General features: G+C 52.5%; 1 protein-coding gene across 2 annotated transcripts in view; it reads right to left on the reverse strand.

Annotated features, from left to right (window-relative positions):
• Positions 1-1,623: 1,623 nt before the first annotated feature.
• Positions 1,624-14,389, reverse strand: part of Grin2d (glutamate ionotropic receptor NMDA type subunit 2D) — a 37,439-nt gene continuing 24,673 nt past the window's right edge. For both annotated transcript variants that reach the window (XM_057760921.1, XM_057760920.1), the window contains 3 exons: positions 3,597-3,784; positions 3,219-3,451; positions 1,624-3,067 (listed from right to left, as the gene is read on the reverse strand). In XM_057760921.1, the coding sequence (XP_057616904.1) occupies positions 1,763-3,067; positions 3,219-3,451; positions 3,597-3,784 (1,726 nt within the window). In that variant the 3' untranslated portion in view covers positions 1,624-1,762. The remainder of the gene's footprint in view (positions 3,068-3,218; positions 3,452-3,596; positions 3,785-14,389) is intronic.

Raw genomic sequence — 14,389 nt, forward strand, 5'->3', positions numbered from 1 at the left:
GTCGCGTCTTTCGCGTGACCTTGGGGAGTTCTTCCGCGGCAGTGGCAAGGCCTTCTGGGAGTTGTCGTTCCACGAGCCCCTCTCCACTTCCACCTTTCATTCCCGGGGCTGTCTTTCCAGTTAGTTAACTATTCATGTATGCAAACAAGCGCTTGCTGGCAAAGAGACTGGGCTTCTGTTCCCCGAGGACCTATAAGGCCGGTTTCTTCTCCTCTTCTTGTTATGATGGCTTTAAATTGTTTCAAAAATGCTTCAGGGTAGACAGGTTGGATATTATGTATAAGTTAGTAAATGACTATCCTCTGGGGCGGTCCATTTCCCAAACAGCCATTCCCATGGCAGCACTGGCCAGCAGGCACTTAATCAGAAAGTCTCTCTTGAGGCCGCAGCTACAACTGTGTCAGCTCTCTTTATCCACCCCTGTGCACCCGAGTTTTGGTTAATTGGCGTAATGAAGTAGGAATAGATTCTCACTGGGGAGATTAAGGGTATTCAAGACGTGGGTTGGCCACTCTTCGTTTACATAAGATAACCAAGCAAACCATTCTTGCCAGTAGCCTTAGGAACAGGCATCTAGATTGGTCCTAACTTTTGCATCCCTTGTCTTTTCCGCTACTCTTTGGGGCGTCTCTTCCCCACCCCCTCTCCACCCCTTTTTCTCGGGTCTCTTGCCACTTCCTGGGCCCTGATTGTGCTTTCCCCCATCTCCTGGGGACTGAACTCGTGGTTTTGTGAATGCTAGAACACTCTGCCTGTTACACCAGCTGCCCAGTTTCTGTTGTCTGACTGTCTTCCCCACGGACTTTTCTCAGGTTCCATTTTCTCCAGAGAAGTTGAAGGGGCCTAAGAGGCAGACACAGAGCTCAGGCTTGGATTGAGGAGGCGTAAAAACATGGTTTTATTCCAAACACTGCAGTGTAGTAGTGGGCGTGGGAAGGGTCAAGTGTGGGCTCCCAGACCCACCTCTCAACCCAGCCTCAGACCCTGCTGAGATCTGGGAAAGGAGATCCGGGGGAGGGGGCGGGAGGGGAATGTCTGCTGGGTCATCACTGAAGGATCACAAATAAGGGTTGGATTTAAAGATGTGGTTGATAGGGGGAGGCAGGTGAAGGTAGGACTTTCGTGGAGGATAGGTCATAGGTCAGAGCCAACAAGGATCTAAAAGGAGGGGGTCATCGAGGTCTGACATGAAGGGTCACAGTCTGGTCGGGGCACAGTCTGGGGTCAGATGATCATTGTAGGTGTTGGAAGTCACAGTCTGGGGTCAGGGGTTTCTGTGTGGCGGGGCCAAGGTCTGGAGTCACAGTTTGGCGTACTCGTCTCACAGTTTTGAGTCCTGATGAATGAAAGGTTAAAAACAGGCTCCCCGGGAGGTGTGTTTGGGGCCAGGGAGCTGCACAGTGATGTGAGGGTCATGGCCCCGAGAGTGGGGGGCGGGGCGCGGCGAGACCCCTCCCCATCTCCCGCCAAATCAGGTGACGTTAAAAAGCCCTTTTCGGGGTTTAAAAAAAAAAAAAGAGTCGGTGGGCTCCGAGAACCCCGCCCCACTTGCTCTCAGGATGGGTGAGATTTGGGCGACCAAGTTCCCTCTGGCTCATGGTTTCCCCAACGCGAGGGGACGCAGGACGCTGCTCCAGGCGGGGTCCAGCCAGGTCCGTTTCCGTCCTTCCCAACCCATGTGGGTCCTGTCCACTCTAGAGCGCCCCCTCGGGCCGTGGCCTGCGCTGACCGAGGGGGCGACGGGGGGCCTCCCGGAGCCGCATCATACCTCGGACTCCAGACTGGAGAAGTGCGCAGAGCCCCTGCGCGTGCCCAGGTCCCCGCCCCGGTGTCTCCGGTGCGGTGCGGGGGGCAGCTGCGGCCCCCAGTGCGCAGCATGCGGGCAGCGGCGCGCGTGGCGTGAGGGCCCGGTGAGCCTGCGTGAGGGGGCCGCCCGCGGACAGGAGCTCAGGTCCTCGAGCGAACGCGAGGTGGGCGCGGGCGGCGGGATGTCCCAGCCGCCTGCCGCGCGCCGGTGTCGGTGGTGGTGCGGCGCGGCGGGCGCACGGTGCGAGGCCCGCGGGCGGTGAGGGTGCGGGCGTGGACACCCACAGCGTGCCCGGCGCCTGGGCGGTGGCCCAGCAGCCCAAGGTGGCGGCGGAGGTGCCCACCAGCCGCCGTCGAGGCCGTCGTGCGAGCAGCTGAGGTGGCGCGGCGGCGGTAGCAGCTCCAGGCTGGCGCAGTGGCGGCAGTGCCACGCGGGGCCGCTGCGCGGGGGCAGGTAGTCCCAGCTGCCGGCGCGCCAGCCCCCGAGCTTGTCGACCGACCAGTAGCGGCCGGGCGGTGGCCCGAGGCGCTCGGCGTACGGGTACGGGAAATCGGCGAACCACCAGGGCTCCAGGCCGCCGAGCGACGCTCCGCCCAGGCTCTCCGAGTCCTCGGAGTCCGAAGGCGACGGCTCGAGGTCCAGGTAGGCGCACGGTGGGGGCGCGGCGCGGCGCGGCGGCGGGGCGCTTGGGGCCCCCGCGCTCGGGCCGCCCGCGCTCCCACCCAACAGCGGCTGACTCTCGGGGTCGGAACGCGGCCAGCGCGTGGGCGCAGGCGGACTCTCATCCTCGAAAGCCAGGCGGCACAGTGGCGGCCCGACGGCGGCAGCAGCGGCGGCGGGCGGCGCAGGCGGGGATGGGAAGCCGGGGAAGGCTCCGGCGGGGGGCTCGGCCGCCTCCTGGTCGCGCACGATGGCGAAGTAGGACGGTGGTGGCTTCTGCGGGGGCTGTGTGGCGGGTGGGGACAGAGGGCGTCCGGCCGTTCCTCTGGGTGCCGCGCGCGCCTCGCCGAGGCCCAGCCCCTGCGGCTCGATGGGACCGTAGTATCGGTGGAAGCCGTCGGCCAGCGCTGCGCCTCCCGGAGGCCCGGTGCCCTTGGCCCTGCGCCAGCGGTCGGCGGCTGCTCGCTCTCGGGGCACGAAGGGTGCAGGGCCTGGGGGCGGGCGCGCGGTGGGGTATGCCGGGCTGGGTAGCGGCTGCGGCGGGGGCGGGGGCTTGGCAGGCGGTGGAGCCGCCTCAGCGCTGCAGCAGCTGTACATGCCCTGTGAGGGGTGCGGACGGGTCAGCCAGGTGCCTGCACCCACTCCCTCTTCTTCCACACTGAGCCCTGCCCACACCTTCTATTTCTTTGTCTCTCCCTATCCCCCTTCCCCTCTACTGGTGCTTCCCCTGCCTCCAGGTTCCCTTTCCTACCCTGGAGAAGGCCAGCAGGAAATCCATGCGGTGGGTCGGCCCCAGGCAATGCCGCAAGCGCCAGTACACCAGATGTTCCCAGGCGAAGACCAGCAAGGAAAGGCCCATGGCCACCAGGAGCATGTAGAAGACACCTGCCATGTTATCGATATCCAGCTTGCTGCTCATCACCTCGATTTTGTCATTGTGGCAGATCCCGGAAAGCCACAGCCGTTCCAGCATCTCAATCTCATCTGGAGATGGGGTTAGAGTCACTTACTGTGAACACACTCTGCTCCGACAGAGCCCCAACCCCAGCCCATCCTCCCCAGGACCGAAGCCAGCCCTCCCTTCTCCAGGGTAGGACTTGCTGCCCAGCATAGCCCAGCACAGCCGCACCGTCCCCCAGGAACTGCAGCAGCGCCAGGTCGATGGGCCGCTTCCAGCGGGAGCCCTTGTGAAGGGCGATGCCATAGCCGGTGGTAGCGAAGACCTTGCCGGAGCCGATGGTGACCAGCTTGCAGCCCTCATCCTTGCGGGCCATGTAGTTGAGCACTGCCGCGTCGTAGATGAAGGCGTCCAGTTTCCTGAGGACAGGGACGCGAAAGACAGGGTCAGTCTCACGTAGATGACCTCATGGCCCTCCAGGAGCCCCTTTCACCTCAACCCCAACTGCTCAGGAGTCCTGGGCAGGTACCTCCTGCGCCTCTTTTCAACAGTGGTCAAAGGGGCCTAATTTTGACACCAGCAGGCTGAAACTTTTGCAGCGGTGATAGTGCCTGGGTAGGCGGTGCTGGAGAGATGACGGCCATTTAACTGACGCGGGAACAGTCTCTTAATCCAATATATTGCCAAAGAAAATATTGTTTCGTGTTTTTGTTTTTAGTGGAGAGTTCACGTTAAAAAGGCCGGACAGTGGTGGCACACATGCCTTTAATCTGCCTTGGGAGGCAGAGTCAGGCGGATCTCCGTGAGTTTGAGGCCAGCCTGGTCTACAGAGTGAGTTCCAGGACAGCCAGGGTTGCACAGAGAAACCATGTCTTGAAAAACCAAAACAAAGAAACAAAGTCGTGTGTGGGGGTGGGGTGGGGGGTGGTGGTGGTGGTGGGGTGGTGGTGGTGAAGCTCAGAGGCAGAGCAGTTGGTAGCAGGGGAGTTCACAACCACTTAGTAACTCCACCTCCAGGAGCTCTGATGGCGTCTTCTGGTCTCTGCGTGTATCTGCACCCATGTGATGACACACACTCACATAGACACAGAAACTTTAAAAAGTAATTAATCTATTTATCGATTGCGTATGCAGTGTTCTCTCTGCATTCATACCTACAAGGCCAGAAGAGGGCATCAGCTCTCATTGCAGATGGCTGAGCTGCCACGTGGTTGTTGGGAATTGAACTCAGGAACTTTGGAAGAACAGTCAGTGCTCTTAACCTCTGAGCCATCTCTCCAGCCCCCAAATACAAATATTTTAAAAGGCTCTAGATTTGATTAGTTGTGATACTGGTGGTGGAACCCGGGCCCCATACACGCTAGACATCATGCTCTCATCACGCCACGACCGAGCTGTGCCCCTAGACCCTCATTGTTGGGTGCTAGGAAACACCTAATAGCCACAGCCCAAGCTCTTGCCTTATAAAGAGGCTTGAGACTTAGCAGGGGGAGTGGCAGTGACACCAGGGAGCCCTTACATTTGACCTGTATTCTACCTATTACTGTTCTTAGACTCATCATTTGATCCCCACAAAACAGAAGTAAAACTAAACCTTTGTGTCTTTTCTTTCCAGAAGGGGAACCAGCCTCATCTGGGCCCTAAAATATTAAGCCTTGGTTGGGAGAGGAGTTGGGAAGTAGAGGTACCCCACGGATGCCTAGTACTACTGTCCTTCACTCCTGACCTCAGCTTCTTCTGAGACTGCAGCCCCTGAAGCTGGCATACAGGTCTTCATTCCTAGCCCAGGCATAATCTGGCACATACAATGACTGTTTTTTGTTGTTGTTATTGTTGTTGTTTTTTTTTTTTCAGAATAAATTGTTGTGGAATATTTGTTTAACCAGGCAAAGATGTGTTACATTTGTTCGTTTGTTGCATTTGTTTTACCTTGCCAGCCTGAGTACCTGATTGGTCTAATAAAGAGCTAAACAGCCAATAGCTAGGCAGAGAAGGATAGGCAGGGATAGCAGGCAGAGAGAATGAATAGAAGTCTAGGCTTGAGGGGAGGAGAAGGAAGAACCAGACAGCAAGGAGAAAGAAGGACACACCCAGGGGAAGAAACCAGGCAGATGCCAGACAGACATAGAGAAGCAGTAAAAGTAAGATACACAGAAACAAGGAACGTAAAAAGCCCCAAGGCAAAGGCAGACAAAGAGAAATGGGTTAAGTTGAAAGAGCTAGCCAGAAATGAGCCTAAGCTAGGCCAGGCATTCAGAACTAGTGAGTCTGTGTCATGATTTGGGAGCTGGCTGGTGACCTAAAGGAAGAAGCCTGGCTCAGTGAATTATAACTGGACGGTCCACACCAGTAAGCAGGCCCAGAAGCACTGCACCAGAGACCAGGCGCTCTGAGCCACTAAGCCGTCTCGTCAGCCCCTACAGTTCTTCTTACGTTTATCTGTTTATTGTGTGTGTAGGCACATGCATGCCATTGTGCACTTGTGGTTAGAGGACAACTTGCTGGTCAGTTTCCTTCCACCCTGCGGGCTCTGGAGATTGATCTCCCTCCGGCCACCAGGCTTGGGAGCAAGCGCAATGACCCTATGAACTATCGCCAACCTTGCTTTTTGAATTCATTAGTTTTACATTTATTTACGTGTGTGGGAGGGCAGGGCGTGCACACGGAGGTTGGAGAACAACTTGCAGGAGTTGGTCCTTCCTTTCTACCACATGGGCTCCAGGGATTGCACACAGGGCTACAGCCTTGGGCCTGTGTCACTTGTAATGCATGTGAGCATGCTCAGTTGTTTGTAAGTGCTTGTGTGTGAAGGGGGGAGGGGACCTTGGGTGTCATCCTCAGGACCACAGTCACCTTTGTGACATGATCTCTGTTTTGTTTGTTTTTTGAGACGGTCTTACTAAATACCGCTAGCGGGTTTGAAACTTACTTTGTGGACTAGGCTAGCCTGAAACTCAGAGACTTGCCTGCCTCTGCTCCTTAGTGTTGGGTTGTAAGGCGTGTGCTTCCATGCCCAGTGAGACATACATTTTGTTAGCCTAGCGCCCACCAAAGGGAAGCCTCAGGGATGTACCTGTCTCGGATTACCCAGCACTAGTTTCACCAGCACGCAGTTTTTCACGGCTCTGTCATCTCAGCCCCAATGCTACTTTCTTTGAAGATGGCTCTCGCAGAGTTACCGAGACTGGCTTTAGCTTCATCGCCTCCTGCCTGGAGCCCCGAGTATCTGCGATGACAGGTCAGCACCACTAGGCCTGCCCCTCTGTTTATTCTTTCAGTGGTGTAGTTGCGGGGTGAAGTTTTGGCCACACTTCTTACAGACTCCAGGTAACTTCTAAGCCAGGGCCTCACCCTGTTGTAGCATTGTCCAGAAACCCTGCCGTGATAAGACAGACCCTGTGTGTGGACATGGTAGCCACTGTCCACATAGGCTCGAGTACTTGAAGTTTGGCCACAGTGGGGAGATAGAATTTTAAATATTTCCTTGATTTTTTTTTTAAAACTAAAGTACTACTGGGTGGACCAGATCTGTGGGATGGGAAGCTAAAGACATGACTGGAGGCTGACCACAGATAGGGAGGATTCGCCAGGAAGGAATACTTACCTTTATGTGGTGCGTGTGTGCATGTGTGTGTGTGTTCCACTCGGATTCTGGTAGCTGCCGAAATACATCACAGCCTCTGGCCTGTCAATTGATTTAAACCCTGCTTTATTAAGCTTCAGAGAATGTCATGTGTAAATGCCTTGAGAGTGTGTGTGTATGCGCGTGCATGTGTAAAGGACAGAGCAGAACCTGTCTGTGCACTCACCTCTACTGGGAAGACCCCTGGAATTGAGGTGATACAGTCAGAGCGAAGAAGAACTTGGGGTGAGGTAGAGGCTAGGAGGCCCCAAGAATTACCTTTCATTTTGGGGAGGTCATTGAGGGTCCCACTTTGGAGAGGGGTTTTAGTTTTCTCTCAGTCCTTAACTGGCAGAGGCATCCCAGCTGCCGTCTAGGAGTGTGTAGACACAGGCAAGCCTGCAGGCACACTACCTTGTAGGCAAACTGTAATTCCTCTCTAGGTTTCTCTGTTTAGGAAAATGCCCAGGAGGGCAGGAAGTGGATTGCTCTCTACATTGAAGTGGAGGTGACTTAGCGTTTTTTCAGGCTTGGACTGAGGGGAGAGATGGAAGGGCTGGGGAATAGCATCAAATGGAGAGAGTCTTCTTGGAGGAAAGGAGTTCACGCACTTGAGAGAAGTGCTACAAGACAAAGCTTTCAAAATGGAAACAGTGGAGGAGCTTCAGCAGGCGGAACTAAACAGCATTTACTTGTTAGTTTTTTGGTCCTAGTGGAACCGAGAGCCTCAAGCTAAACAAGAACTCCTCCACCGAACTGCATGTCTAGTCTAGCACTCCCTTTTATCTTTTTTAAGATTTATTTTAGCCGGGCGGTGGTGGCGCACGCCTTTAATCCCAGCACTTGGGAGGCAGAGGCAGGTGGATCTCTGTGAGTTCGAGACCAGCCTGGTCTACAGGGCTAGTTCCAGGACAGGCTCCAAAACCACAGAGAAACCCTGTCTCGAAAAACCAAAAAAAAAAAAAAAAAAAAAAGATTTATTTTATTACTGGGAGTGTTTTGCCTGCGTATTTAGGCAGCACATGCATGCAGTGCCTGTAGAGGCCAGAAGAGGGCATGGGATCCCATAGATCTGGAGTTACAGATGGAAATCACCATGTGGGTGCTGCTGGGAATCGAACCTGGGTCCTCTGCAAGAGCAAAGTGCTCCTAATGGTGGAGCCATCTCTCCGGCCCCCATCACTCCCTGTAGTTATTTGCTCAGCCGGTCTGTGACCTAATGCCTGCCTCCCCTCTTTCCTAAATCCCTATTTATATTCAACCTAGGGTTGGAGACAAACTGCCTAGAATTCCCCTGTGAGGGGCTGGTAGAGCCCTGTCAAGTGGGGGTGGGCTTTGAGGTTTCCAAAGCCCAGCCCAGGAGCAGTCTCTGTTTCTGAGTCACGTCTGCTCCTGTAAGTAACCCCAGGAAAACTCACTGGTGCACCCAGTTGGACTTTGGTGATATCCGTACTTTGGTCTGTCTGTCATGGGCTCCCTATCTGGGATGTGCAGACGAATGTTGTGTCTCTCCAGGATAAGCCTTGTCACACAACAGCCCTGTCTAAAATAGAATAAACAAACAAAACCCCCAGCCGTTTCTCATATCATTTGCTTGAGTGTATATTAAAAAATAAAGTCTGCCTTCAACCTTGCTTTCCTCAGTATTTACTCCGGCTCTGTGGGCCGAAGGAGCTCCAAGTTTTCCCAGCACCTGCCTCCTCAGCTTGCTCTTGTCCTGTCTCCTACTGTGCCCATTGGCTGTAGCTCAGCATTCTGTGCCATGAGACGCCTCTGTACCCACCTGTCACTGTTCCAGCCGCACTGACCTAACACCTGGACCCTTGTTCTGGTGTCTCCTCTGGAAATTTTCCCAGGCAGCAACCCAGCTCAGTCCCTCGCTTCCTTCTAGTGTTTGTCCAGAAGGTATCTCTGGAGCCCCTGGTTTAACACTAGGGCCCCTCCACAGGTCTCCCATACTTCTTATTTTGCAGGCGCGTGTCCCCCACAGCACAGCATAAACTTTACTCAGCTGTAATCTGCTCCCTGCACTGAATTTTAAGTTTCGTGAAGGACTTCCCTGGTTTCCTTTTTTTGTTTTGTTAACTTGACACAATCTAGAGGTATCTGAGAACCACAATTGAGAAAATGCCTCCATAAGATTGGCCTATAGGTGCCAGGTAGGCACCTCTAATCCCAGCACTTGGGAGGTAGAGGCCGGCTGATCTCTGTGAGTTCCAGGCCAGCCAGGCTACAGAGCAAGGCTCTGTCTCGAGAAACAAACGATAGTGCCGTCCCTTGGTGACCATGGTGACCGACAGCCATGCATGGTGATTTGTACTTGCATCCTGAGAATTGAAAAATCTTGACTCGGAGCAGCTCCATTTCAAGGGTCTGTGTCCTGGACTATGAGTCTAACTTTTCCCCTCCACTGCAGGAACATGGCTGTCTGTGGGCATAGGACTTGTACCTGATCACTGCTGGGGCAGGGCTCAGCCTCCACCTAGTGCAAGACCTTAACAAATCCTTGACAGAGGTGGGAGGGAGGGAGGGAGGGACACAACAATGCCTTTCCCCTTTCATCATTAGTGCTCATCAAGCCCGTACCAGTCTGATCAATTATTTCCTCCTTTGTTCCTTTCTATATTGTGTGTGTGTGTGTGTCTACAGTACACCAAGGAAAGAGATCCCAGCATACTGGCATTCCCTGACAAACAAGGTCCCATTCAGCCCAGGGTGGATCCCGTGGTCAATAGCCCTGCTCATGCACTCACAGGCTTGCCCTTCCAGCCAGCGGCAGACCTCCCCTCCCAAACGTGAATGATATTGACATCTGTAAAAACAACAGAATGAATGGGGAGAGGGAAGCAAACCGCTGAAGTATTACTAATACCGGAGGAAGAAGACAAGATATTGTAACCTTAAACATGAGCAGAACTCTGTAAAAGACCATACTGTGGAACTTAGAAAGCACTAAAAACCAGAAGCACCTAGTGTAGTGAGCACACCTATAATCCCAGCACTGGGAAGGTGTAGGCAGAAAGGTCACTGAAAGTTCCAGGTCAGCTTGGTCTACAACAGGAAACGCCCCCAAGTCAGAAAACAAACAAACAAAAACAAACCATTACCAACAAAAACAATTCTGAGACCAAAGAAACAAGTTCTTGGGAAGTAAGAATACACTCGGCCAGGACTATTGGTGAAAAGCTCAGCTGCCGTGTTTGCGAGTCCTGCTTCCATCCCCCACACCTCAGAAGCATTCGTCAGCAGAATGCGGTACAGAGGAGAAGGAGGTTCACTCGGGCAGTGAGACAGAAGGAGCAGAGCAAGTGTTCTGACAGCACTTGCCGAGGGCCGTCCCGGCGTCGAGGCAGGGGAGAGAAGGGGGCATGGGGAGAAATGACCCAGACAAAGACTTAGGAATTTGCACAATCTTGGGTTCTCCTCAGAGACACAACAGTGAAAAAGATGGTGAGAACGAAAGGAAAACAGAGACGAACACACTGGAAAGTTCCAGAATCGGAAGGGGCATGATGGCGATGCAGAAGTCTGCCAGCCGGACTGTCCATCAGGTTCAAGGACAGAACAGACTTCAGATTCACACTGTCACCAGACACACACTACTCATGCCCTTTCTCTGGAAGCATAGAAGGGACAAGAAACCAAACCCCCCAATCTACGAATTTGTGAAAAAGCAGAATCCATCTCGGTGGCATGACCCCAGCATAGTAGCCGTGTTCTAGACAAGAGCAGGCCAGAGGCCAAGACAAGCTTCTGCAAGATGAAGTCAGTTGGCTGTTGCCTCTAAACATAAGGAAACATTCAGACTGTTAGCGGGGAATTGAAGTTGGAATTAGCTAAGTACAGAGAATGCGCGGGCATTAAATAACTGGGAAAAAAGACAATTAGTGACTCAGAGAAACAAAGAGCCTTGGGGAGGAAGTAATCACGCTTTACTCTTGGCGGCAGCTGTGCGGCCTACACACAGGACTAACAGAAGCACCGCGTGTACGCGGCTGGGCTGATTGGAATATGAGAATGAATATTCCATTGTGACAAGTGGCGGTATAATGGTTGAAATTGAACAACAAGAGTTAGCTATGCAAACACGCTATTTAGAGATAAGGAGATAAATAGCAAAATGATACAGCAGACGAGACGGACGTAGCTGTTCTTTCAGGTGGGAGAAATGGAGGGTAGGCAGATTTTTTTCACTAGGAAAGAAAAGTCTTGGGTGGGCCTGGTGACACAGGCCTGTAATCCCAACACTCTGGAAGAGAAATCAGGAGAAGCGGAATTCAGAGGCAAGCAGCTACCTGTTAAGTCAGAGGACAACCTGAGGACTATCTAAAAATGGAAAAAGAAAAAAATCCTGTATTTCACCCTCCAAACTCTGGATGGATAATTCTAAAAAAAAAAAAATAGAACTAAAATTTTTAAAAATAAAAAGCAGATACCCAGGACAAAACAACTTAGCAAAGGCAGGAGACCATGGGAAGAATCACAGAGAAGTCCTGGGGAGCCGGTTGCACTTGTAGGGGTGAGGAGAATGGTGAGGGGGTCCTGAGAAGCAAGGCAGCAAGGAGGCCTGGGTCCAGTCAGACCTGGGGCTCAGGCCCACCCGACAGCGCTGGAAATGTCGCTGTGCTTCCGAGTCTAACAGAAGATAGACACCCGGCAGCATGAGGTAAAGTGAGGCCCCTCCCAAAATCATATTCCAGAGTCTGCTCTCTGGACCTGAGGATGAAAGAACCTCAGGGAGGTCAGGTGGGACTATCCATTAACTCCTGCAAGTTGACGGTACTGTGTGTTTCTCCCTTTGATCTGGCTGTGTCCTTAAAACCCCCATCTGAGACTGTCCACACACTTGTGTGCGCGCACACACACACACACACACACACACACACGCACACACGCACACACGAGCACGCACACGCACATGTGATAACAAGCTGAAAACAGCCAAAGGTCACCAACCCAGGCACTGTAGTATGACTGTAGTATGGTCATGTGACACTGGCTCAGGGGCATATCCAGCAAGTAGCCAATGAAATGTCTGTCACCAGTGTCTGGTGATTTCCTGTGCTGTTCATGGTGACCAGAAGGGAGGAGAAGCCTTCTGGGGAGCCCAAGTTCTGCATATCACTCTCTGGCTTCACGCCATCGCCCCAGGACACAAATGCACGTCTGTGCTGCCCCCACTACGTGGCCCTCGATGTTATTTGTTATCATTTTGGTTTTTGAGTTAGGGTTTTCTCTATGCAGCCCAGGTTGGCCCTGCATATGCTGTAAATTCTTCAGCCTCGGACTCCTGACTTAGGTAATTCAGCCACAGCACCCAGCATAGAACCCAACTCTTTTATTTCAGACTTATTTATTATGTATACAGTAGTCATCCTGCAGACCAGAAGAGGGCACCAGATCTCATTGCAGATGATTGTGAGCCACCAAGTGGTTGCTGGGAATTGAACTCAGGATCTCTGGAAGAGCAGCCAGTGCTCTTAACCTCTGAGCTCTCCTTCCAATCCTTTATTTGTTTGTTTGTTTGCTTATTCATTTGTATGTCTGTTTAATGAGACAGGGTCTTACTATACAGGCAGTTCTGGCTCTCCTGGGACTCAACGTCATAGGCCAGGCTGTCCTGGAACTCAGATCCACCTGCCTCTGCCTCCCAAGTGCTGGAATTAAAAGCATGTGACACCATGCCTAGCCATAACCCAGCTTTAAAAAAATCTATAAAAAGACATAGGATGAGGGCTCAAGCTATTTTTACTCATTAAATGCTATAAGTGTGGGCTGACAGTTTTGCATGTAAAAAATTAATTACATGTTTTTGGTTCTTGGGGGTAGGGGGCAGAGTTTGGATTTAGTGTTTTCTGGGTAGTCTCAGTCTAATCCTATCAGATTCAAAATCCCCTTTGCTCCTCTTGTCTTCCTCGGGATTGAGTGCTGGATTATAGGCTGGTGACACCGTGCCCAGATGAAGCTCACTCTTTGATCCCTGAGCAATGAGCCAGGCCAAGACAATGCTGTCCTGTCTATGCGACCTCCCCTGGAGAAGGCAGCTGGCACCAGTGAGGCTGTGGTGGAAAGCAGGGCTGCTCTGTCCGAGAGGACCCAGGAAACCCTGGGGTCTCTCTAGAGGGAGGGGCTGACAAGAGGAGTCAGCTGACTGTCTTGGAGGGAGGCTAAGGAAGTGAATTCAAAGGTGTGGGGTCCCAAGCCCTCTGATGTGTTCTGTTCATGAGGCTCACGGTTTCCATGTGCTAACGCTGCTATGGCTAGCCATGTGCTGGTGTGTTCCATGTGCTAACGCTGCCATGGCTAGCCACATGCTGGTGTATTCCGTGTGCTAACGCTGCCATGGCTAGCCACATGCTGGTGTGTTCTGTGTGCTAACGCTCCGTGGCTAGCCATGTGCTGGTGTGTTCCGTGTGCTAACACTGCTATGGCTAGCCACATGCTGGTGTGTTCCGTGTGCTAATGCTGCCATGGCTAGCCATGTGCTGGTGTGTTTTGTGTGCTAACGCTACCATGGCTAGCCATGTGCTGGTGTGCTCTGTGTGCTAACGCTGCCATGGCTAGCCATGTGCTGGTGTGTTCCGTGTGCTAACGCTGCCATGGCTAGCCGTGTGCTGGTGTCAGGTCTCCGAATGCTAATGCTGCCATGGCTAGCTGTGTGCTGATGTCATGCCTGCCTGCTGCTGTGCATGGGGCAGCTCTGAGCTCAGATGCATTGTGAACTGAACAGCACATTGGATTTCGAAGACCAAGTGTTGGAGAAACATAGGCAGATGGCCTCAACTACTTGGCCTGTGTTAAAAGCCTGTTGTCCTAGTATGTGGAAAGCCACGGCAGAAGGATAGGAGTTCAAGGCCAACCTGCAATACACAGAGAGATCCTCTCCAAAAATGTGTGTGTGTGTGTGTGTGTGTATGCAAACCAAATCATGTTTGTACTGATGTATCCAAATAACATTTTGGGTGCCAGGTAGTAGTGGTGCACACCTTTAATCCCAGCACTCAGGAGGCAGAGACAGGCAGGGCTCTGTGAGTTTGAGGCCAGTCTGATCTACAAGAGCTAGTTCCCTGACAGGCTCCAAAGCTACAGAGAAACCCTGTCTCAAAAAACCAAAAACCAACCAAACAAACAAAAAAAAACAAAACACCAAATAACATTTTGGACTTGCTGGGTTCAGGAGCTAAAAGAAACACAATTGATCAGATGGCAGAAAAATATGAAGAATTTGGAAAAGACTTATATGTCTACTACATCAGCTTCAGGAAGGCATTCGATAGCATTTGGAGGAAAGGACTTTGGGAAACACTGAGGTTCTACAGGCACCCAGAAAAAATCATAAGAATACTAGAAAACATCTATAAATATCCCTTTGCATCAGTCAAAGAACTAAGTGATGTGGGAG

The sequence above is a fragment of the Chionomys nivalis genome, assembly GCF_950005125.1.
Source record: "Chionomys nivalis chromosome 23 unlocalized genomic scaffold, mChiNiv1.1 SUPER_23_unloc_1, whole genome shotgun sequence".
Classification (NCBI taxonomy): domain Eukaryota; kingdom Metazoa; phylum Chordata; class Mammalia; order Rodentia; family Cricetidae; genus Chionomys; species Chionomys nivalis.